Consider the following 27312-nt stretch of genomic DNA (forward strand, 5'->3'; position numbering starts at 1 on the left):
TTGCAAAAGTATATATATTTATATATATATGTGTAATTATTTTTCTACTGCAAGTGTTTTTTTTTTCAATTAGAAACAATATAATAGTAGTAATGTATAATGTTTATGTGCTATGTAATCCTAGTTGCCTCAAAATGGTTGTGTTTTTAATTTTTGTCCACTAGATGGCAGGTTATATTGTTCCCAGTACGGGTTAACTTAACACAGGTATACACCTATATAAAGGTAACAAAAATTGATGACATTTGTATCACCTGACTAAGGGGTGTTACCCCCAAACGTTGTGGTTGTTTGTTTGGATCTTATCCTATGTAACCGAATAAAAGGATTTTTGCATGCATTGGAGACTCAATTTTTTCCTTTTTCTACTATTGTGGTGAGTTTTGCAGTTTCTCATTTTGGAACTCCCTCCAGGCTTGTGCTGGTTTCTTCTCTCTATTATATACCACACAACTTTACCCCCAGAACCTGACACCTCTGCAAAACAACTCCCATCACCAAAACCTGATCCTATGAGGAGTATGACACTAGCTGTAGTTTGAAGAACATTGTAAAATGCAATATATTATGTTACGTTAGTGTCTTAAACTTATCAAGACAATTGTCAAACAAACTATTGTATGTACTGATCAATTAATTTCCCTGTTCATGCCCTTAGGTTCAAGTGTATCAAGATGAAAAATCCAATATGTTTCACGCTGTTAAAGCAACAGTTCCCTATTGCCACCTCTTCATACTATTGGCAGCAAATCATAAAAACCATTGAGTCACACTATACAAAGGCATAGCACACTATTTTGTATTTAAAGGGACACTAAACCCAACATTTTTCTTTTGTGATTCAGATAGAGCATGAAATTTTAAGCAACTTTCTAATTTACTCCTATTATCAAATTTTCTTCATTCTCTTGGTATCTTTATTTGAAATGCAAAAATGTAAGTTTAGATGCCGGCCCATTTTTGGTGAACAACCTGGGTTGTTCTTGCTGATTGGTGGATAAATTCTTCCACCAATAAAAAGTGCTGTCCAGAGTACTGAACCAAAAAAAAAAAAAAAAAAAAAAAAAAAAAAAAAAACTTAGATGCCTTCTTTTTCATATAAAGATAGCAAGAGAATGAAGAAAAATTGATCATAGGAGTAAATTAGAAAGTTGCTTAAATTTGCATGCTCTATCTGAATCACGAAAGATGTCCCTTTAAGATACCAGACAAAGTCAGAAAGTGCATTACAAGTTTTGCATTTTTACAAACAATATGTTTACTAAATAAAGCCAGCCCCTTCCAAAAAAACCAAAACTTGGTTTAAAAAGTTCATTGAAAGAGGCAACACACTTATTTAAATAAGATAGTTTATTTATACATGATTGTACAACAAGCAAAAAAGAAGCCCCTATGTGATGCCCATTCCCCATGTCACACTACAAATAATCATTATCACACCATACAGTTTTAGGAATTTTCAACAAATTCACAATATATAAGTCTATTCTTTAGCCTTTGTCAGTGAAGGCTGATTTAGCCACTAATCAGCAAGCGCTACCCAGGTGCTGAATCAAAGATGGGCTGGCTTGTAAGCTTACATTCCTGCTTTTTCAAATAAAGATAACAAGAGAGCAAATAAACATTGATAATAGGCGTAAATCAGAAAGTTGCTTAAAATTGCATGCTCCGAATCGTGAAAGAAAAAAAAATTGGGTTCATTATCCCTTTAAAGTCGTCATTTTATTTTTTTAACAAGTCTCAGTTGAGTCTGGAAATACAAGGTTTATTGAAGGGTTAATGCACTTATTAAAAAAAAAACACCAGCACATAGAGAAATGACACCAAAAAATGCAGGGTTAAATACATAATCCACAATTATTAAAAAATAAAATAAAAAAAATAAAGCATGTAGAAAAATTGTGCAAAAAGTTTTTATTTTTTATTTTTTTTAAAGCCTTAAATTAAATGTCTCTTCTTCACATCCAAAACCCTGCATAGCAAGTTAACCAGCTCTCAAGCTTTCTAGCGTTATTTGAGGAACCTCACACTAAAGATAACGTTGCCAGACCAGTGAGCTGGCCAATAGTAAAAGAGTTTTTTTAACACTAGAAAGTCCCCAAAATAGTTATCAAACACTTACACAATATTTTAATCAAATTTAATTGAAGTTATCTAACACTACAACAAAACATTATTGTCACTGTAACACCTAACAAATATCCAAAACAAATAAAAATATATATAAATAAAAAAACGTTGTAAGTTGTAACCTGAACATATTATTTAAAACAATACTGGAATATAAATGTATTACTTTAAAGGGACATAAAACCCAAACTTTTTCTTTCATTATTCAAAATAATCATATAATTTTAAACAACTTTCTAATTTATTTGTATTATCCACTTTACTTCATTCTCTTGGTATCCTTTGTTGAAGAAGTCACAATGCACTACTGGAAGCTATCTGAACACATTGGGTGAACAAATAACAAGGGGCATATATGTGCAGCCACCAATCAGAACCTCTCCCAGTTGTACCTTGATGCCTCAGAGACTACCTAGGTATGCTTTTCAACAAAGAATACCAAGAGAGTAAAGCAAATTAGATAACAGAAGTAAATTAGAAAGATGTTCAAAACGACATGCTCTATATGAATCATGAAAGTTTCATTTTGAATTTATTGTCCCTTTATGTGATATCTGAGTTTTATTACAGAAAAATATTGATAAATAAAAATAATCTTAAATTAAGCCTCAGGAGTAAATATTTGTAAAGCAAGGATTCACTTTAAAGGGTCATGAAACCCAATTTTTTTTCATTCATTATTTAGAAAGAGCATACAATTATAAACAACTTTCCAATTTATCTAATTTGCTTCATTCTCTGTGTGTGATTGACTTACATGTGCATTTCTTCAACAACGGATATCTGAAGAATGAAGAAAAAAACAAACAATAGAAGCAAATTGGAATGTTTTTTAAAAATTTTCTCTGTATCTGAATCATTAAATAAATATTTTGGGTTTCATGTTCCTTTAACCCCCTTAGTAACCAGACCATTTTTCAATTTTCTTACCTTTAAGGACCAGGGATATTTTTACATTTTTGCAGTGTTTGTGTTTAGCTGTAATTTTCCTTTTACTCATTTACTGAACCCACACATATTATATACAGTGTTTCTCACAATTAAATGGACTTTCTAAAGATACCATTATTTTAATTATATCATATAATTTACTATGAAAAATATTATAAAATATGATGAAAAGATGGAGAAAAACACACTTTTTCTAACTTTGACCCCCAAAATCTGTTACACATCTACAACCACCAAAAACACCCATGCTAAATAGTTTCTAAATTTTGTCCTGATTTTAGAAATACCCAATGTTTACATGTTCTTTGCTTTTTTGCAAGTTATAGGGCAATAAGTACAAGTAGCACTTTGCTATTTCCAAACCATTTTTTGTTTTGTAAATAGCGATAGTTACATTGTAACATCTGTCAGGAATCCCTGAATAACCCTTCACACACACACACACACATATATATATATATATATATATTTAGTAGACAACCCAAAGTATTGATGTAAGCCCATTTTGGTATATTTCATGCCACCATTTCACCGCCAAATGCGATCAAATAAAATAATCGTTAAACTTTTTTACTAACGTTTTTACTAACTTTTTCACAAACTTTAGGTTTCTCACAGAAATAATTTACAAACAGCTTGTGCAATTATGGCACAAATGGTTGTAAATGCTTCTCTGGGATCCCCTTTGTTCAGAAATAGCAGACATATATGGCTTTGGCATTGCTGTTTGGCCGCTAAATGCCAATGGGCACCACATGTGTATTATGCCCAGCAGTGAAGGGGTTAGTTAGGTAGCATGTAGAGAGCTTGTAGAGTTATTTTTAGCTTTAGTGTAGTAAACAACCCAAAGTATTGATCTAGTCCCATTTTGGTATATTTCATGCCACCATTTCACCGCCAAATGCGATCAAATAAAAAAAATCGTTAATTTTTTCACAAACTTTAGATTTCTCACTGAAATTATTTATAAACAGCTTGTGCACTTATGGCACAAATGGTTGTAAATGCTTCTCTGGGATCCCCTTTGTTCAGAAATAGCAGACATATATGGCTTTGGCATTGCTGTTTGGTAATTAGAAGGCCGCTAAATACTGCTGCGCACCACACTTGTATTATGCCCAGCAGTTAAGGGGTTAATTAGGTAGCTTGTAGGGTTAATTTTAGCTTGAGTGTACAGATCAGCCTCCCACCTGACACATCCTACCCCCTGATCCTTCCCTGACCCCCCTCCAACTGCTCTCTTCCCTCCCCACCTCACAACTGTCACCAGCATGTTAAGTACTGGCAGAAAGTCTGCCAGTACTAAAATAAAAAGCTTTTTTTTTAAATATTGATTCTGCAGTGTTGGTTCCCCTAACCTCCCTGATCCCCCCATACAGCTTTCTAACCCTCCCCCGTCTACCTATTTGCTGCCATCTTGGTTACTGGCAGCTGTTTGCCAGTACCCAGTTTGCCCCCCAAAAATGTGTTTTTTATTTTTTTTATATTGAATAAACAATTTTTTTGTAGTGTAGCTGCCCCCCTTCGATACTCTACACCCCCTCCCAGATCCTTTGACCAACATTTATCCCCCACTCTCTCCCTCTCCCTCCTTCCCATAAACTTTGCGAGGCATTATTGTGAATGTAGCGCGCGTGCCTCCCGCACGCTCCGGCCCCCCCCCCCCAGCGGGCTCGCACTTTAGTAAGAGAGGAACCAAACTTAACCAATGATGGGCCGCCCACCCGCCTCCCTGCTTTGGCTCCCACTCACCAACAATCTCTTCCACCACTTGAAACCCTTGAGGGTGACAGTTTTTGTAGGACATACCCTGTACATCCTTGGTCGTTAAGGGGTTCAAGGGACATAAAACTCAAAACAAAACTTTTTAGTGCAGATAGAACATGCAGTTTTAAAGAGACTTTTCTATTTACTTCTATGAATACATTTACTCTCTTGGAAGCAACTCTTGAAAAGCATACCTAGGTAGGCGCAGGAGAAGCAATGCACTACTGGGAGCTAGCGGATGATTGGTAGCAACACACACGTCTCTTGTCATTGACTCATCAGATGTGTTCAGCTGATTGTTTAGCGGATTCACATTGTAGATGACAGTAAAATAGTAGCCAAAGCTCTCAATGCACTTAGTATAGTCAGATAGAAATGTCAAAGTAAATATCTTCCTTTTTATACAGAGATGTTCATGTGATTTTTTTATTTTCTAGTCAGTTTTTTTACAGATGTGCTACATCACTTTTAAGTTATTTAGCAAATGGGTAACATATCTGTTTAAGCCAGAATATAGAATATAGATTTTATTTAGTAGCCAGGGAGAGAATTCATGTATAGACAAATAAAGAATAATCCCAAAAAGTTAGCTAGAAACCCCTTACTATTTGGGGCCCTTCATCAGATATTCAAAATTGGAGCAAATTTGCTAGATAAATGTGTTCATAAAATGTTGGATCTTATGTTTCTTTCCAACATTACTAAATGTAACTGTTTATCTCCTTAAAGGGAAATTGGTTTCCCTTAATGTGTTCCCAATGACTTATTATACCAGCTGCAGGGTGTAAAATGTATGAGAAATTGTCCCTTTATGTTTCTTTTTGTAAATTAAATTGCTGGATTTGCTCTTTGAAACCACAACCCATCAAAATGGATTTGGCTTGCAGAGAGATCAGACATCCTTATCTTATTACCCAAGTGCTTCCCTTTCTTATCTCTCTATATATACCATAATTAGAAAGAACAATTGAAATTTAACATTTTAGAACATTATCTCTAATACTCCCCACTGGGAGTATAATTTCTTCTATTTACTGTGTACATAGATTGTTAATAGCGTATACTTAAAGAGATCCAACTTTTTTCTTTCATGATTTAGAATTAGAAAGAGCATGCAATTTTAAACAACTTTCTAATTTACTTCTATTATCTATTTTGCTTCATTTTCTTGATATGCTTTGCTGGAAAGCATATCTAGATAGGCTCAGTAGCTGCTGATTAGTGGCTGCACATAGATGCGGTGTGTGATTGGCTCACCCATTTGCATTGCTATTTCTTCTGCAAAAGATACAAAGAAGTATGAAACAAATTAGATAATAGAAGTAAATTGGAATGTTGTTTAAAATTATATTTTCTACCTGAGTCATGAAAGAAAATTTTGGGGTTTAGTGTCCCTTTAAGTATATAAACTTTCAGTATAGGTAAAGGTACCCCAGGCAAAATCAACTATTTCAAATGCAGAAAAAAAGTAAAAATGAGCTATTTGTAAACAATTTACAATTTAATACACTCCAGCAGGTAAAATGGATAACTGGGAACAAATTAAAGGGAATAAAAATTTAGGGTACACTGTTCCTTTACATCTGTTTGTTTTTAACAAAATGAACAGCAACATATCATGGATCACATGTTAAAGCTAAATGTACAGTTACATTTCTAAAAGCTATTATTAAAGGTACAGTAAAGTTAAAATTTAACTTAAATGGATTGGATAGAGCATGACATTTTAAACACCTTCCCAATTTCTTCTGTTATGCAACATTGTTTATAGAAATGTTATACATAGTTACAAACTACTTCCATTGAATGCTAAATACACGTGCACACTCCTGAGCTTTTATCAGTCTACCTAGTTTCACTCTCAAAAAGGATATCAAAAGAGCAAAACAAATTAGATAATAGAACAACATTGGAAAGCTGTTTAAAATCACACGCTCTATCCAAATCATGAAAGTTTAATTTTGACTTAATTGTACCTTTAAAGGGACACTCAAGTCACAATTAAACTTGAATGATTCAGATAGAGCATGCAATTAAAAAAACTTTCCAATTTACTTTCATTAACAAAATGTGCATAGTTTTTTATATTTACTCTTTTTGAGTCACTAGCTCCTACTGAGCATGTGCAAAAATTCACAGAATATACATATATGCATTTGTGATTGGCTGATAGCTGTCACATGGTACAAGGGGAGCGGAAATAGACATAATTTTGAAAATTTTCAGAAAATCTACTACTCATTTGAAGTTCAGACTAAGTGTAATTGCATTGTTTTTTTATTATGCATTTGTTGATTATGCAAATCTATTGTATTGACTGGTCCTTTAAGCGTCCTCTTTAATGCTGCTGTAATTAAGGTTTTAAAATGTATTTATTTATCCAGAATGGACTTAACTTACCTCCTCCAAATGGTGCCCATATAACTCTGCGGATAGATTTCACCCAGTCTTCCATGTCATTCTGTGTAGTGGCCATAAGCAGGTATGTCTCATGGTTTGCAGTCATCCGCTCACGGTCTCCCCCTGAAAACGTAAACAAAAAAAAACTAAGAAAAATGACGACAGACTAATGCACTCAACAAAAAACGTCTGGCATCGATATCACACACTCTAAGTATTCAAAGATTGTATTTGCAGCACTGTTATCTCTTGTGTGATAGAGGGAAACGAGAATAGTACAATCAGATAGCAGAACATTGTCATAATCACATTAGAGTCAATTCTATCAATGCATAAATGTAAGTGACCTGTTTGCTCCTAGCAATAAATCATAGGCATGTATCTGATGCTTATTTGTATGAGCAAATACTTTAAATGCTTAACATTTATTTTGCTTTGTTATGTCCAGATTTACTAAAAATATAAAAGGATTTTCTCCTGATCTTTTCAATTCCTAAGTTATCCTAAGCACACCCAGTCAAAAGTAACAAAAGTAATTAAAGGGACATTATGCACTCATTTTTTCTTTGCATAAATGTTTTGTAGATGATCTATTTATATAGCCCATAAAGTTGTTTTTTTTTTACAAAAATGTATAGTTTTGCTAATTTTTAAATAACATTGCTCTGATTTTCAGACTCCTAACCAAGCCCCAAAGTTTTATGAGAATACCGTCAGCTACCTCTACTCTAGCTTGCTCCTGTTTGTGTAAAGGGTCTTTTCATATGCAAAAGAAGGGGGAGTGTCTTATTTTCTACTTGCAGTAGGCTTTCCAGCTACCTTTTCAACAGAACAAAACTGAGAGCTTCTAAGTAAGTTTTTAAACAGTTTTATACTGGATTTTTATATCAGTATCTGTGCATCTTATTCTTTATAATAGTGTCTATTACATGCAGTTATATGAAAATGAGTGTATACTTTCCCTTTAATGGTGGCACTGGTCACATAGTACTCCCCTATCACAGTTACACCAGAAACATCAGGGAACAGAAGCCTTTTCTCAGCATGAGATTTTAAAACAGGTAATGAGTGGAGAATGCAGGCTCTGGGCTGTGTGTGTGCCTTAAAGAGTTGTAAAACAGTCTGTTTCATTGTTATAATATAAAAGAGCTAAGCAGTATAATATACTTCATAGAAATCGTTACAATATTATTATTATTATCATCGGTTATTTGTAGAGCGCCAACAGATTCTGCAGCGCTAATATATATGTATTATTCATCATTTTAAACCCATTTATTTATTTTGTTTGTATGTTTTTTTTTTTAACAATTTGTGCAGGGTCCATTACTTCATAGATATCACAGTCAGTCCCACAAGGGGGCTGTAGTTTATACAGAAAAGCAGAGGAGCAGCTTTCCCTTTAAAGTGGTTGCTAGGAGACACCTGCACTAGCTTCAGTCAGTTTCTTGCACATGCTCAGTAGAGGGCTTTTGCTACAAAAACATTGGAACATAAGTTTTATAATGGTAGTTCCCTTGTCCAACTAAAGTCAGTGAAAATTTTGCAAGAAAACAAGTAAGCGGTTTGCTGTTTTTAACACAATCTATCTTTTTATGTTTACTTTGATTTAACATATTTTTACTGAAGGATCGCTGTTTTATATCCCTTTAATACAACAGAACAAAGGGGAGAATTATGGATTAGGAAAAGAAAGATGGCAATAGGTAGCAGAACATGCAAATTAATTGTCAATAAGGAGCTACAACACTTATTGACAAAAGGACAAGCAATAATATATATATATCTCAATATTATTGGAAAAAGGGTAGATCTAATGCAAATAATATTCAGATACTATTGATTTGCCCTTTACAGGATTCCTGGTATAATAGAAGACTTATGCAAGCTAATCCATACCAGTTTTAAGATCACGGGGGAGCTAGATGGTTTATTGATGGAGAGAGAGGGGCATTTTGTTTGTTTTATAAAGAAGCAGAGAGAAGGAGTGAAGGGAAGAGAAGAGAGGTAAGAGAAAGGGACGAAGAGTGGAGAGAAGGAAAAGACAGAAAGGAAGTGGAATGCCCTTTTTTATGTGTATTATATCTATTTAAAAATAGGAGATTCAATAAAATAGAGAGAACTTTATTGAATACATGGAGCCAGTAGAGTTCCACAACGAGTAAGGCAAAACTACTTGCACTAACTACACTGAAATAGCGCTTTAAAGGGACATGAAACCAACATTTTTCTTTCATGATTCAGGTAGAGAATGCAAATTCAAAAAAACATTTCAATTTATTTATATAATCAAATGTGCTTCATTCTTTAGATATCCTTTATTGAAGAAATAGCAATGCACATAGGTGAGCCAATCACACGAGGCATCTGTGTGCAGCCACCAATCAGCAGCTCTGAGCATATTTAGATATGCTTTTCAACAATAGATATCAAGAGAACGAGGCAAATTTGATTATAGAAGTAAATTAGAAAGTTGTTTAAAATTGATTGCTTTATCTGAATCATAAAAGAAAAAAATTGGGTTTCATGTCCCTTTAAAGGGACAGTTAACACCAGAATTTTTGTTGTTTTAAAAGATAGATAATCCCTTTATTACCCATTCCCCAGTTTTGCATAACCAACACAGTAATAATAATACACTTTTTACCTCTGTGATTAACTTGTATCTAAGCATCTTCTGACAAACCCCTGATCACATGACATTTTATTTATTATCTATTGACTTTCATTTTAGCCAATTAGTGCAGTGTCTGCCACAATCCACGGGCATGCTTACAATTTTATCTATAGGGTTTACCTGAACTAGCTCTCCCCTGCTGTGAAAAGCAAATACAAAGCATGTGATTAGAGGCGGCCTTCAAGGGCTTAGAAATTATCATATGAGCCTTCCTAGGTCTAGCTTTCAAGTAAGAATACCAAAAGAACAAAGAAAACGGTGATAAAAGTAAATTGGAAAGTTGTTTAAAATTACATGCCCTATTTGAAACATGAAAGTTTTTTTTGGACTTGACTGTCCCTTTAAGATTGCTTGATTTATTTTTGAAATAATGTAATAAGGAGGAAAAAAAATGAAAAGATGAAACCATTTGAAAAAAAAGTGGTTTTGTTTTCTGCCACAGAGTCCTAAGTACTTTAGAGGTAGCCCATACATAAAGTGACATAAAATTCTTACAATAAAATCAGATGTGTAAGCAGTCAAAAGGTAAGCACTATATTTCAAAAGCACTTACTTGCCAAACAAAAACAAACACCTTTGTGGTATTTGAAAATACAGCTGTCTGTGGAGGATTGTACTGCACATAAAAAATGCCCTCCTGTTATTGGCTGAATGATTCTTGTTCATTTAGCAAGCCCACCATTCAGCAGCACACCCCACTTTCTACCAAATCCTTTAACTCTCCGCTGATAATGTAATGATCCCTTACACAAGTTAGTTGTATATAAACTGGAGGAAGAAAACTTGTCCAGTAACACATTCTATAATACATTGATGAATACTGGCTGCAGAAAAGACTGCTTCTGGTAGAGAGCCCATCCAATGCTGTATACATCACAGCAGAGGATCTATGTGTGGAGTATATTGATGACCTAACAGGAAGAGACTAAGGGACTGGTCCCCCTGACACCTATGGCAGACTTGGGACTAACACCTTCACTGGGAGTGATTATGTAACTGCTCAATACTCCACTCTCCTCTCTGTCTCTCAGTAGCAATTTTCTGAGGGGAAAAATGGGCCTCAAATCGGTCTGAGGAACCCTCTCAACATAGAATCTGGAGCATCTCAATTTTTCAACTTCCTCCTGTGAGGCAAAGAAAAGACCATAATACCAAAGAGATAAGAGTAATTAAGTGCTCTTAGAGCTTTGAGAATCTTTGCCTCCTTCTAGTGGCCAGGAGTTGAATCCGAAAAGTAATGGCTTGTGATCTCTCACCACCTTGAGATAGAAATACACTTTCAAAGGTTAATTAGGAGAACAGAGTAGCCATCTATAGAAGGAATTTATGAAAGACAGCAGTTCTTAATATAAAAATGATTAACCAAAGCACACATGAACCCCACGTGTGATAGATGTAGTATCCAAACAGCATGAGTTTACTAGATATTGCATATAGGGCTAAAATCATAGGCAGCACACACAAAAGTAAAAAACATTCTATTACTTCACAATTATATATATATAAAAAAAAGCTAGTAAAAGGATGCAACGTTCAACCATATCCAGTAATGACATCTCATCTAAATGTAATATGAAGCAACATCTGCTTATGGTGAAAGGTGACAGTATAGAGAGTAGCAAATGAAAAGAGTCATCAATCATAAACTATGATGACTCACAATTATGATTTACTAGGAAACCTGTTTATTTACACGTACAGTAAATGTGGTAAACACTATTGAATAAGGAAGCAGGAGTTTCTGCACATCTACACGTACACAAAGTAAGTGCAAACGTAAAATATGATGGCTATTTACATCAATGTTGATGATGACCTTCTAATATTTAGCTTTGATTTTAATAACATCATTTCATGGTGTGCCAATTAATTCCTTTTGCATTTATAATCAGTATAAATCAATCATAAATTAAAGGGACACTGAACTCAAATTTTTTCTTTCTTGATTCAGATAGAGCATGCAATTTTAAGCAAATTTCTAATTTACAGTACTCCTATCATCAAATTTTCTTTATTCTCTTGGTCTCTTTATTTGAAAAGCAAGAATGTAAGTTTAGATGCCGGCCCATTTTTGGTGAACATCCTAGGTTGTTCTTGCTGATTGGTGGATAAATTCACCCACCAATAAACAAGTGCTGTTCAGTGCCTAAACCAAAAATTGATAATAGGAGTAAATTAGAAAGTTGCCTAAAATTACATGCTCTATCCGAATCACGAAAGAAAAAAATTGGGTTCAGTGTCCCTTTAATATTCTGCATAGTACCACATTTATTATGTATACAAGTTAAATGAATATAAACATGAAGCCCAAACGTTTTCTTTTATGATTCATATGGAGAATACAGTTTTAAACAACTTTCAAATTGACTTTGATAATTACGTTTAGTTCATTCTTTTGGTATCCTTTGTTGAAGGATCAGTAATGTACTACTTGGAGCTAGCGGAAGACATTAGGTGAGCCAATGAAGAGACTATTATGTGCAGCCACCAGCAGAACTAAGAAGCAATCATGTTTAATAACATGCAAACTGAGCATACCCAAAAACTTTTTAAAAAGTAATTTGATCATGGCATTTTAATCAGACCAGAATGAGTATTCAAGAGATCAAGGCTGCTGAAATATAAAGGTCCATTAATTATGTATAAAGTTAGTAGGTAAGTGGAGAGCCATAAACAGAATTCTCAAAGTAAATGGTTCCCAGTAAGCAGAGCCAGTAAAAAAACACCACAAAATAACTGGGATTTATAATTGATTTCTAATGCATTGGAATGCTCTTGAATTTGAAAACAAATACAAGGTACTTTACAAATCTCTTCTAAAAGGATGGGGATAGACCCCTTTATAATACCGTACACAGTTGAAGCAAATCATTAAGAATTTTGGTTGGCACAAGGATGGGAATTTGATATGACTGTCTATATATGTTACATTTTTAAAAGGATATTGCACACACCTTTTTTCTTTATTCCATCTAAAGACTGTGTTTTTTGCACCTGTGCTGAATATTGTCTTTTCATGTTTGGAGAGACTCATATTTGTCCACCAATACAACTGTGGGCATCATTCCTAGCACTCAGTGTGCATATGGAAAAAATCTTTTTTCAAGCAAAAAAAATAAAAATAACTTTAAATGTAAAATTGCGGATTTGTATTTGTTGTATAAATTACAACGTATACTGTAATCCAAACTGAATAAGATCTATCACTTAAATTGACATAAAAGTGCAAAAAATGCCCTTGATTATTAGATTATTGATTATTATACTATTGCTTGCATATAACTCTGTGTTTAACACCTGCAATTGGATAAACACACAGTTAAAGTCAGCTCCAGAGCATCAATGCACTACTGGGAGCTAGCCGGACATAAATGTGAGCCAATTACAAGAGGCACATGTCGTTGCACCAGCTAGCTCCCAGAAGTGCATTGATGCTCCTGAGCCTACCTTAATAAGCTTTTCAACAAAGGATACCAGGAGAATGAAGTAAGTTTGATAACAGAAGTACATTGAGAAGCCTCTTAAAATTATACTCTCTATCAGAAACATGAAAGTTTAATTTTATGTCTATTTGCATCTATTTATCTTTAAATATTGCTTAGGGTTTACATTACACAATGTGTTACAGCATGTCATTGCAGTCAGTTATTGTTGCTAATTGATAACAGGAGACATTTATTTTGCACAGCCCTTAGCCTGGTCTCATTGTACATTATCAATACTATCAAACCTCTGGCACAGTAAAATGCCACCAATTCTATATTTACGGAACACACAGCTCAAGAACAATTGCTTTTAAAGGTTATGCAAACAGCACAAGCATAATAAAAAGGTGGTCAGAATGTCTGAATTCCATTTAATTTAAGAAGTATTGCCAGTGCTCACGCCTCACTGTTCTTTTTTTTTTTCTTTGCAAATAATAATTACAAAACCTAATAGTATTTAGAAAGATAAAATGTGCATCTGAAATAAAACATTGTATTGCAAAGGATGTACATACAAAATACATGTTTTTAAAGCATTTAAAACTCTTCTTTTTTTTTTTTTAGCATTAATTTGCAATTCACTGATACACCCATTGAAAATCTTCTTTAGTGCTTTCTCCTTTGTGGTGGCCAGTTAGGGACAGATATACTGTAAATGAGAGGCTGCACAAATCAACCAATCACTGTTTAGCATGATAGAGGGTCAGTGATGTGAGTTTTCCACAGAAGGTGCACAACCCTCTCTGATGATAGTGGGAAGAACTAACATTTTCAAATGTAAACTACACTTATAATCAGACAAAATAAATAATCAAACATTTTATAAGCAATTACATTTTTGTTTCATATTTTCTTTAACGTTAAAGTTTTAGTTTTTTTACATAAATCCATTTAAACAAACCATAACGTGTGGTTGGGTGTAATAGGAGATGAGGACATAGGTGCACAGTCTGGAAGGTACAAGGGCAGGAATGAGGCAGGCGGAAGATTCCCTTCTGGGCTAGGGCAGAATTTTGTCATTATTGGGTGAGGTTTGAGAGATTACAGGCTTATTTGAGAAAAATGGAGAAGTTAATAGCGAAAGAAGGTATGGGCAGATTTTCCATAACCAGAAGTTAAAGGGACAGTATACACTCATTTTCATATAACTGCATGTAATAGACACTACTATAAAGAATAATATGCACAGATACTGATATAAAAATCCAGTATAAAACGGTTTAAAAACTTATTTAGAAGCTGTCAGTTTGGCTCTGTTGAAAAGGTAGTTGGAAAGCCCACTGCAAGTGGCAAATAAGACACTCCCCCCCTCCCCCTTCTTTTGCATATGAAAAGACCCTTTACACAAACAGGAGCAAGCTGGAGTAGGTAGTCGAGCGTATTCACATAAAACTTTGGGGCTTGGTTAGGAGTCTGAAAATCAGAGCAATGTTATTTAAAAATAAGCAAAACTATACATTAATTTAAAAAAAAAAACTTTATGGGCTATATAAATAGATTATCTACAAAACATTTATGCAAAGAAAAAATGAGTGTATAATGTCCCTTTAAGGGAGACTTGTGGGTGGTGGCTATGGGTGTTTTGTGGATGGAGCCATGAACAGAGGGTGGAGCCTCATTTGTGCGTTGAGTGGGTTGTAAATAGGTTGCCGCTTTATAAGAAGACCCTTATGAAAAAATATATGTCAGGGAGCTTTTAAGAAAACAGAAATGTTTGTGGGTTTGAAAATGGTTTAAGAATCCTGAAACATGTATTTTTCATAAGGGTCCACTTTAAAAGAGGTAATATTGCAACTCTTGTTGGGCAGTGAGTGGAAGGTTCGGGGGTCGTGGATGGACTTGGGGTGGGACATGAGCAGAGTTGGGATGTGATGTAGGATTTGGGGCAGTCCCTGGTTTTAAACATTTGTCCTAAAGAGAAAACTGCAGGAGGTGCAGAGCTTCCAAACCATTACCTGGACTGCAAAAATGTGCCTTGGTTTGCCATCCAGGTACCCACCCTTTGAAAAACTTCTCAAACAATGTTTACCTTACTTCTTTTTGCTGTGAACTGAAATGCACTAATTCAAATACAGTGTTCTCCACAGAAAATGTTGCCAGCCGGGTGTTATTATGAAGTAGCCAGGTGGGGGCAATGTAATATTTTCTAATATTATATAATGTTTTTGCTATCCAAAGCACAAATCAATTGCATAATTTAACATAAGTGTATGTAATAATAATTGCGCAATAATAAAATGAACATTTTTAATATTAGCTAATTTTAGTTTAATATTTGCTAGAAATTTAGCTGGGTGGTGCACCCACTAAAAAAGTCCTGGGGAGAACTCTGCAATTATATAGCACTTATTATTAGCACAACACAAATTGCCATGAAAATGTTTTGCTCTTTATACACAGGCTTAGGGGAATAAAAGAATCATTGACAAGGAAGGTTATACAATTCCCTTTCTCCTTGCAGAATATTTGAGTGACAGCAGGGCCATAACCTACAGTAAAAGTATTCTCTGTTTGCAAAAAAAAAGTGCCAGAGATTGCAAAAAATAATATAATGCAGTGGAAAGATGCCAACAGGACAAAGCTTTACTGTATACAAACCTATTTCATCAGCTCCATAAATGAGATTTTATTCTTTAATCTCCATCTCATTGCAACTTTACACTTAACAGGATGACCTACTGCCCATGAGCTAAAAGGTGCCAGCTTACTGCTTTCCTGTAAGTGAAAATGAGTACAAATGAGATTCCCTCTATTGACAATTTCACTTTCTACATGTAATAAATCAGCAGATTCCAGGCATATGAAGGGCCCACAAGTCTACATGATTTTTATGCCCTCTGGAGATATTTTAAAGGGATTACTAAAGTCAATTTGGATAGAGCATGCAAAGAAAAAAAATCATTCCAATTTACTTTTACTATTATCAGATTCTGCAGTCTTTTATGTGCAAACTTTCTGTGATACCAGCTCCTACCGAGTGTGTGCCTGAGAGTTCACATTGTATACATATGTGAGTATGTGATTGGTTGATGACTGTCATGTGTTAATGTAATACTGGTGTCAAGGAAATTGAAGGAAATATTGAAATTTATCAGAAAGAAATTTTGCTGCTCTTGTAAATTTCAGAGTAAGTGTTAATGTATTGTTTTGTTATTATGCATTTGTTGATTATGCTATTCTACTGTATTTAGCTCTAGTTCTTAGTACCATTGCCAAATATTATATTTTAAGGTTAGCCCTGATATCACACAGGTTGAGTTATCTGTGGAATAACCATACATATGAATCCACCTTTATTGATGCATGGCTATAATAAAAAATGTGTTGGGGGACTGAAATACACTGCAAAGGGAGACCATCATGGAATAGAACCCATTCCATCTAAGGCTCATAGACAACAATGGAGCGTTCAAGTACCTTTTTTGGTCACCAATTCCTCACACAGTGGCAGCTATAAAGAGGTAATGCACCCTTATTCATTACTACAGCACTCTCAGAATATAAAGGGGCCAACTGCCCTGAATTTGCAACAAAATACTTTTATTATTTACCTTCTCAATGCATAGTATAGATCTAAGGCACATTTGGTTGGTGTGTGTATATAAGTAAGTTTGTGGCACTTATCTTAAAGTGAAGGTAAACTCTGAAGCTTTTGAAGACATAAATTCATTACTTAATCTTAGCATAATCTAATCACTAATTTAGAGTTTCTATTACTGTCAAAATATTACATTTATATAAATTTATCTAACGCTACGGTTTCGATGGAGACTCTTCCCTACCTCTATTTCCTGCTTCGTTGGTCTGTGATGTTATAGAGGTGTCCCACCCACTCTATACGTCTCTCAAAATTGCGTGCACGATGATAGGTTCAGATGCTCTGATCAACCGCGCCTGCGCAAATCGGCGATTGAACTCTACGCATGCGAAGCCGTTATCCAAATGCAAAACGGGAGCGTGCAACGGATTCCATATGAATAAAAAAGAATAGCGCATGTGCAGAGGATAAAGGAGGCGGGTGATGTGGAGTGATGGCCGCCTAACGGACAGATTATCAATTGGATAATCGAAACACGTGATAGAGCCAAAAAAAAAAAAAAAACATTTCAATTTGTGGACCAACAGTAATTGATTTATAAGGCTGATAACTCGATTTACACTAAAAGTTATAATGTTTGATGAATGAAAGTCACACTGATTTTCAACAAAGAATGACATACTGGATCAGCATCAAGGTAAGTTTACCTTCACTTTAATAAACAGTTATTAGATTGGTTAATTTATATGGAAAGAAATATTTTTGTTCCAGTGAACAGAATTGCTAGCTCAGTACGAGCATCCACAATAGCAAGAAAAGGTAAGTGCCCCCCACACACAGGTTAGACATCTGTCTTGGAGTCTGATCTGGGGAATGTGCTGCAAAAAAAAACCTATCCCACCCCTTACAACTGAGTAGAGTATGGCTAGGCTTACCAGATGTCCTAGTTTGACTGGGATTGTCCCTGTTTGGAGGCCTGTCCCAGTGTCCCAACCCGATTGTTCATTTTGACGCCACCGGTGCCGGAATTACAAATACCGGCAATGTAAAACCCTCCCAAAGCTCTAGGGAGCAGCATTAGACATCTTTTTCTGTCTCTTTTCTCTCTATTATACAGCAGACAAAGAAAGGTTTAATAGAGATTTAAAAATTAGTCTTTGTTGTCCCCCCAAATGAAGCATTCAAGTGCAACAGATCAAATGACTACTCTTTTATATGGGTGAAGGGTGTAAAGGAGGAGCTCAGTTTTTTACATTTTGCTATGGGGCCTAGGGTTTCTTTAGTTATACCGAAGACTGGTCAAGCAGTAGCCTCCCATCAATGAGCATTCTGCCCCTGCTCTTCAACTACTGACTGTTTATTCAGTTTTATTACTAAAATCTGGTCATGAACAAGGACCAGCAGTTTAATGCTTCCATATCACAGTACCTACCTCCATCCCAGTACAATTGCAGGGCCTGTATGTGTCTCCTTATGTGCATCATGCTGTTGCATTGGTCATAATAATGATAATTAAAACTCCGAACACAGATGCCAACATGTATATTGTTCAATATAATACAATTCCTCTATATATGTAGAAATACTAATTTGCATAGCCATTTTCTCACCATCTCTGAGTAGTTTCTGCTTTAACTTCTAACTTTTCCAACCCTAACTACTTTCATAAAACTGAATGATCTAGTGCCACTTATTGATACATTCCATTACAGTCAGAGCCTATTTTTAAAGAGATTAAATGATGCATTTGTGAGTTTTTTGGAAAATTAGTTCCGGTCGCAATCACCACGCCCCCTCAATCACTCCTCCTTGACCACGCCCCTGACCACACACCCACTGGCACCATGCCAGGTGGTCCCAGTTTCACCTCTAAAAATGATGGTAAGTATAAGTATGGGATCCTTTAATAAAAATGTGTAGCAATAAATCAACATACCGTTTGAATGTGAAAGCGTAGAATTAAAGGGACAGTCAAGTCCAAAAAAAACTTTCATGATTTAAATAGGGAATGTATTTTTAAACAACTTTCCAATTTACTTTTATCACCAACTTTGCTTTGCTCAATTAGTATTCTTAGTTGAAATTTCTTAGACCTTGAAGACTGCCTCTAATCTAAATGCATTTTGACCACTAGAGGGCATTAGTTCATGTGTTTCATATAAATAACATTGAGCTCATGCACATAAAGTTACCCTGGAGTGAACACTGATTGGCTAAAATGCAAGTCTGTCAAAAGAACTGAAATAAGGGAGCAGTTTGCAGAAGCATAGATTCAAGGTAATCACAGAGGTAAAAAGTGTATTTCTATAACAGTGTTGGTTATGCAAAACTGGGGAATGGGCAATAAAAGGATTATCTTTCTGGTGTTGACTGTCCCTTTAACACATTTTTGGGCTGCAATAGTTTTGCTTTATATGGAGTAGCCAATTCAGACTTGTTACTGGAATAGACAATGTCCCTGTTATCTTGTTAAATATTTTTAGTATTTTATCTAATGGCCCCTAATAGATGCCTGTTTGTTAGGGGCATATAACATTATTAGGCTTGTAAAGTCTGCAGCATGCACATCCAATTCTCAGATCTGGAATACTCTCAATTGTTAGAGTTAAATTCCAGGAAAAGGTACAAATAAAATAATAGAAGTATAAAATGTGTTTTGTTTTTATTATACCTTATAATCTAAAAATGTCTTGTGTATCTTTGTTCAATAGACACTTGTTTAAATGTAGTAAAATGTGGTAATAAACTGTATCCTCCCTGCCAAAATAAATAAACACACTCCCAAGGTGCTAAAGAGGAACTTTAGCTATTTCCAATGACAGGTCACATGGCTTCCTAGGCCTCATGTGGTAATTGTAAAAATGGCATAACAACATAAAGTAGCCAGTGAAAGTGCATCTTTTCAAGGCAAAAATAAACTCACACGTTCCCTATAAGAAATAGAATAGCCCCACATTTCTAATGAGGTGCCACAACAATATTAATTCTCTTTTATTTCCTTTAGATATCATGCCTTTTAATAAAGAACAGGAAATACTAATCAAATGACCTATCTAGTCAGCCTAATACTATATAAAATGTCTAGTCTTGGTTTAATTAATCATCCGCATATCTGTACTCATTCTTGAACTTCTTATATAGATGGATGAGACAAGTAATTCAGCTGAAAAGACTGAACCCCGCTACAATAGAGGTATTAAGAGGTCACAAGAAGATTATTAGTAATTTGATTAAACCACATCGTTCTGTATTTTCTATTTTTAAACAGAACTTCTCCTAAGAAACAGATATTAAACTATTTTTCTAGCATACTGTGCACCAGCTGAGCTGAGTGGGTAGCCTTTGTGATTATCTTGATTAAGTCATCCTGAAATGAATATGATACCAATACCATACTGTGTTTCACAAAGGACACAAACAAATCATGATTCCAACAATCGTATTACTTTATAGACATGAAACTTTCTTTTTTTGTGTGTGGTAAAATGCTAGTATATGTGAGCCAAGAAAACTGAGCTTAATTCATATTGTGCAGGAAAACAATGTCTGGAAATAACTGCTTCATCTAACAGATTTATTTTTTTATATATAAAAGCAAACCTTTTATAATTTATCATATTATGAACAAAACCTGTTTTTGAAACTAGCTATTCTAAATGTCCAAAACATAATATAGCTATTCTATTAATTCTGTTTTCATCATATTGTAATTTTATTCAAATGAAATGCTAGGAAAATAAACTGAATATAAACATTTTTGGGGGCCAATGGTGGTTCCAGAAATTAAGTTTTGAGTGGCAGTTACCCTGTGGAATTCTGTGAAGGTGCCAGAAATCTGGAGACTCATAGGCAGGTGTTCAATGGTCAGAGCCAGAACAGGTTGAGGCAGAGTTTGAGGTGTTCTGTGGGAGGAGCTATGACATCAGGATGTGGCTAGGTATTAAGGGAAGGGCTCCTCCTTAGTCTAACCAGGGTGCAAACTAAAAGATTTGGGGTGCTTTTGCACCACATCTCCCATAGAACCTTCACTGGTAGGGTATATACCAGTATACAAGATGGGTATACATAGATATGCATACATCCTAACATTTTCCATAGGGTTACCAGAATATAAAGGTGAGGGGAACTGGCGAGCAGTGGTCCAGCAGTGTTTTGTGGGCAGTGCCCCTGCAGAAGGAGCAGAGGAATGGATGTGCTATGGGTATGACCATTTGTTCCAAAAACATAAATTATGCTTACCTGATAATTTCCTTTTCTTCTGATGGAAAGAGTCCACAGCTGCATTCATTACTTTTGGGAAATAAGAACCTGGCCACCAGGAGGAGGCAAAGACAACCCAGTCAAAGGCGTAAATACTCCTCCCACTCCCCTCATCCCCCAGTCATTCTGCCGAGGAACAAGGAACAGTAGAAGAAATATCAGGGTGAAAGGTGCCAGAAGAATATAAGGACGCCCCACATAAAATTACGGGTGAGGAGCTGTGGACTCTTTGCATCAGAAGTCAAGGAAATTATCAGGTAAGCATAATTTATGTTTTTCTTATTAAATGGAAAGAGTCCACAGCTGCATTCATTACTTTTGGGAAACAATACCCAAGCTATAGAGGACACTGACAGAATGGAACACAGAAGATCCTCTTGAAAAAGTCAGGTCGTAGCCTGAGGAAACGCGTCGAGGCGGCACTAGCAACTCCTCCCAGCTTTTCAACCACCGGTGCTGCTCGGAGTATCCCTCAACACTGGCTAAATTCGTCCACGGCGTTCCGGAAGCCGACTTGGGAATTGAGCCTACGAGGTGATGGACAACACACCCTTGACATCCGGTGATATAAACTGGGACTTATTGAATTGTGCATTTTATTCTTGTTACACTGTACGTGCGATTTACACATTTTTAATTGTTGGATTCAATAAATGATTTTACACTTAGAGTGGGTTGCGCTCTGTGTTCCATTCTGTCTTTCAGCCACTTCCTAAGACCAGGACCGCAGCCCTGTGTCAATACTTGGAGCGGCACCCACTCTTCATATCAACTTTGGGAAGTATTGTTATTCCTGATATTATTGTATTTATTTGTAAATTCATTTGTAACATAATCCTATGTATTGTAATCTGTAAATATTGCTACACATAGGTTGCTCAGTTACTTCTCATATAGAACAATCGTTTTCTATATATGGAGCATTGACATTTCTGTTATTCAGTGGCGAATAGGAGCATTATATTATATTTTCTCTATCTAATACCAAGATAGTTTATTATTTTTTCTCCTGCCTTTTATATTGTATCCAGTTTTATATACCACATTACAGTATATTGGATTTTTCTAAACAGGGCATTTCCCACTAAGTGGGTTTAGGAATTTCTATATATCTATCAATTGACTCCAGTGGAGAAGCGCAGCTTTTGGGTTTACCATTTCTTTTTTGTATAGAGGACACTGAATCCCAAGACGGGAGGGTACAATAGGTGGCCCATACTGAGGGTACCAGGACTGAACCTCTACCCAATAAAAAAAAACCTGCTTCGTCCAAAGATGAGAAAAACTTTTAAAGAAAAGCCCCAAGGACACTGACTCGCAGCTAGTCCAGAAGCCAAACTAGAGACCGCAAACTGACTCAACTGAGCTAATAGTCCTCCAGGAGATACTGTCACCCAACAGACGGTCCCCCACAAATGAAGGGGACACCAGCCAAAAACCCCAAGGGGACAAGGCAAAGGAGAACCGAGGAAACCGAAAGGTTCCCTAATACAAAAAAGAACACCTCCAAGAGTGAGCCCAGCTCACAGAGACCCAAAAGGGGCCCAAACAGGGAAAGGAGGCCACACCTATATCAGGCAAAACCCAGGATAAGACCGGGTACAGAGACAAAACAGATGTCTCTCCAACATCCTGCAAGCACGGAATGAAATTGAAGAAGCAAAGTCCTCCCAGTGTCTGACCCTAAAAGACCAAGGCACTCAACCATGAAAAAGTGTGTAATACACCCAGGTGAAAGTTTGAGAACACAGAGTCCATAACAGGATGACACAGAGGGTACTTAGAAAAAGCAGTGAAGCAAGAAAAAGACAGCAAAAGCAACCCCCGGAGAGAGGGCACACTCCAGGCAACCTAATTTGCCAGACCTACACACAGGTCCCTAAAAAGGGGACCACAAAACCTCAATCAAGGCCCCTGAGATGGAGGGGATACCCTCAGGACCCGAAGGAAGAGTAAACCCTCTTCTGAAATCAATGGAGCAAGTTGAAAGGAAAATCTATACCCTAGCAGACTGAGCTAACAGGATAGACTCAACAAAGCTCACACATCCAGAGGAGACTGCGACCCAAATGCAGTGCCCTAGACCGCTCGGCCATCCTGACCTGCAGACCCACACCCAGCTGGACCAACCCAGCCTCAGGGATCCAAGACAGGGGAACAAAAGAATCCCAAAACAGGTACAGGAATGAGCGCAAGTATAGAACAGCCATTCCCACAGAGCACAAGTACAACCCGACTCTGAAAACAGACAACAAGGCCATAGACCTAAGGATCTATCAAAATAAAGGCCCAACAAGACTGACTTGGAGCCAGCAAGACCCCAGGTGGGACCAATCCCACCTTGCCACCACCCATCCAGGAGAAGCCCCAAGCAATGACTCCATCTCCATAGGGAGGAGAATATCCCCTAAAGAAAAGGGATGATGCCGAAAGGGCAACAATTGTCCCCAAGGCCCGAAGCCACCGGCTAATGGGAAGATAAATTCCCAACATAGATGTCCTAGAAAAAAAAAACCCTGACAAGTAGCTTGCCAAGCAGAGGCACAGCCAACCCATTCGCCAGCAGAGCTGGGAATCCACGGGAAAACTGGCAAGCTAACCAGGGGAATGCAACCCTAAAGCGCACCAGAAATTGGACATCCAGCACCAGCAGCAGGGTATGAACCAACAACCCTTGAGGCACAAGCCACACATCTAACCACCAGATGACATGGGCTACTCTGTGGCAAAGAGTAAAAAATACTCAGAAAACCTGGCCAACCATGACCAGGTCAGGTAGATGGAGCCAGGACATAGGCCAAGTTCCACTACCATGGAACACCCCGACCAACCCTGAGATCCAAGATTCCAAAACCACCAAAAACTGGGTCAGGAAAAAGGCCAAGCGAAGCTTCAGCAACCGGAAGTCTCAGGGAGAAAAACAGGCCCAGGCACCTAATAGTTCAGGCAAACCTTACCCTAGAACTAAACACCCCAAATGGCCAAAAAGCCAGACACAAGGGATATGGATGCATATCCAGAGAATCCGAATAGCGAGAAAAACTTGAAAACCCAGACCAAAGGAAGGAACCACCCCTAGCTAAAGTCCAACGCTCCAAGGAGCAAATCTAGAAGTGGCATGAGGATACTTCTCAAAGCCTCAGGACAACCAAGGGATACTTTGAGGTCAAAAACATCTTACTAGCAGGACTAGTCTTCCTATCACCTCCCCACAAGCAGAGGACACAAGGAAGAGAAAGGCACTAAGCCTACCCAGCTCCGGAAAACCCAGAGCTAAACAAAGCCCCCGCAGGGAAAAACCATCACTCGGAACACAGATCCCTAAAAGGAGATCCAACTCACCCGGAGACAATGGAAGAAGTACCAAAGGTCTCTTATAACTCAGACAGACAGTACACATCAAAGAGTAAGAGCTGCACTATAAACAGCTTACACGTACACCTGCAAGGTGTCAAAAGCTGCAACTGGTTTCAAACTGCAAAACTTCCGCATGCAAGACAGCTATCCTGTATTAGCTGTTGGATCAGGCCCAAAAGGACAAATCCAGAGGCCTAAAATGAAGGCCAAACAGCTCAACTGCGGTAAGGGGCATTAAGCCCTCCAACCCTCCACCACATGGGTGAGGCTAAGTTCTGATGAAATCAGATGTCAGATAGAGTAATGCAGCTGAAAAACTCAACTGCCCAGCCATCTATGACTGAAGGCTATAAGGACTGAAACAATCCTACCCACCTCACGGACCCACAGGTCCCCTCGAATGCTTAGTTTAACTTGAAAAACAATGAGAACCTGAGCACTCGGCGCTTCTACTGAAACCAGCCGAGCAGAACAGCACCACGTGTCTGAACAGCCGCATGAACACAAAGAAGGAATAAACAGTATCAATCCCAGAAGGTTCCCGAAGGAAACAAAAACAGATCAAAGGCAATATAAGGCAACCCGGAGGTTAAAGCCCCAAAAAGACACAGGCCTACCCACAGAACCAGACAAACAGAGCCCTATCTTTCAAACTGGGAAAGATCTCAAAAATATGACAATCAGGAGATTACTTCATCCCCACATGTCTAATGAGGAGCAGCATTCGAATTAGCAGACTGAAAATTCCCGTATCTGGTAACGATAGGGTCATTCAATAACTGAAAAACATGTCTGAGCAATACGCGAAGGTGCACAATCCTGTAACTAAAGGCACAACACTCAGGGACAGTTACACCCACAGGGAACTGTAGAGACCCTCCCCAAGGTGAAAGGCCTGGGACAATAGGGCATGAGCACATTCTCAAATAAACATCTGAACTCTGCAGACGAACAATCACCAAAATTATGTGGAAGCGAAAACGTGCTACAACCTCCGGGGGGAACATGCCACCCTGCATGGAGGAATCAGAAACTGGGTTACCTGCATGTGTAGAAGTATGAATTGGTAGGGAACTCGCCTCTTGGATGACAGGACCCCCAGAGGCAGATGGCTCAGCAGTCCCTTGATTCCCCGAACCCGAGGAACCAGGCGCTCTGAAATGGCATACGGAACAAAACTGGTTGACATGGGTCAACGAGGCCAATCCAGATTCGTCACTGGACACAGAATCTGAAATCAAAATAGTCTCAGTATCCTTTGTAACTGAATCTGAAATTATCACAGTCTCAGCATCAGAATCCTCCATAACTGGATAGCGGATATATAAATATGGACTAAAGTAGTAAAAACAAAAATGGCACCTGACACTCCCAATAGCTGGGGCACTCACCACCTCCTATGACCAGACACCTGTGGACTAGAAAATTTCCTATGCCACACGTCGGGAATGTGGAAATGGAAAACGGAACGGAACCACGCCCGACCACAAGGTGAACCGTACAGTCCAAAAAAGCACGCCCAACCAAAAGGTCACTTCCAAAGGCCTCAATGTTCCAAACCATGAGCCCATAAATATCACACATAAGCAGGTTTGAATCACATAACAACATGATTATAAACCCCACTGTTCAATAACCCCCCTCAGGAGATATTAACCCTCGATTCCAAGATAGTACAAGAGATTCACTAAGACCCTTATGATAAGTTAGACCCGCAAGGTGGTAGCCTCTCAGGAAAACATTCACATTACAGTAAATTGATGAATAAAGTAAAATGAAACGATCTTACCAGAATCTACGCCATGGAACAGGAACACAGCCTTTCAAGTGTGACAGATAGTAGCATCGTCTCCGCCATGGACTTGAGAGAAGAAAGCAGGCAGCGGAGCGAAGTTAGACAACCCCGATTGCTTGAGGAGCTGTTAATCTGAGTCAGGATGGTTTCGCAGAAAGACTCTCCCTGCATCTCCGGCCTCTAACTTTCATCCAAGCCTTCACTGAGAGACTGACAGGATTACTTAAAACTCCTGCCCCATGCTGAAGAGTACTACCCTCCATAAGAGATAAAAACAAAAATTCTGACACTTCTCTGCCAATCTCCTGGGATGAAAGGCAAAGAATGACTGGGGGATGAGGGAAGTGGGAGAGGTATTTAAGCCTTTGGCTGGGTTGCCTTTGCCACCTCCTGGTGGCCAGGTTCTTATTTCCCAAAAGTAATGAATGCAGCTATGGACTCTATCCATTTAAGAAGAAAATAACAGTTTAGTGGAGTCAGGATAGTTCTTTAAAGGCACATGAGACACAAAAAATGTTTGTTTCCTGATTCAGACAGAACATACAATTTTACTGCTATTATCAATTTTGCTTTATTTACTTGGTATCCTTTATTGAAAGAGTAGCAATGCACTACTGGGAGTTAGTTGAACACATCTGTAAGCCAATGACAAGAGGCATATATGAGCAGCCACCAATCAGCATGTACCTCCTAGCTCCTGAGCCTACCCAGGAATTCTTTTTTACAAAAAGATACCAATAGAACAAAGCAAATTATATATTAGTGGTATATTGAAAGGCGGGACTTTGTTTATTTTTAATGTAAAAGAGCTGATTTCTTTAGCACAATGCCCTACAAAAAGTTATTTTAAGGGCTATTGGTAGTTTATTCTTAGATTAAGGGGTGTTTTTATTTTCATAGGGATTAGGTTTAATATTTTTTTTGGATAGTGTTGTTTATTATTTTTTGTAAT

General features: G+C 37.2%; 1 protein-coding gene across 11 annotated transcripts in view; it reads right to left on the bottom strand.

Annotated features, from left to right (window-relative positions):
* ARHGAP24 (Rho GTPase activating protein 24) overlaps positions 1-27312 on the bottom strand; it is a 1035233-nt gene that overhangs the window by 128730 nt on the left and 879191 nt on the right. For 10 of the 11 annotated variants that reach the window (XM_053703381.1, XM_053703386.1, XM_053703388.1 and 7 more), the window contains one exon: positions 7249-7371. In XM_053703381.1, the coding sequence (XP_053559356.1) occupies positions 7249-7371 (123 nt within the window). Of the gene's footprint in view, positions 1-7248; positions 7372-16008; positions 16126-27312 lie in introns of all 11 variants that reach the window. The other variant, XM_053703390.1, reaches the window with a different exon arrangement.

This window comes from Bombina bombina, chromosome 2, assembly GCF_027579735.1.
Source record: "Bombina bombina isolate aBomBom1 chromosome 2, aBomBom1.pri, whole genome shotgun sequence".
Taxonomy (NCBI): Eukaryota; Metazoa; Chordata; class Amphibia; order Anura; family Bombinatoridae; genus Bombina; species Bombina bombina.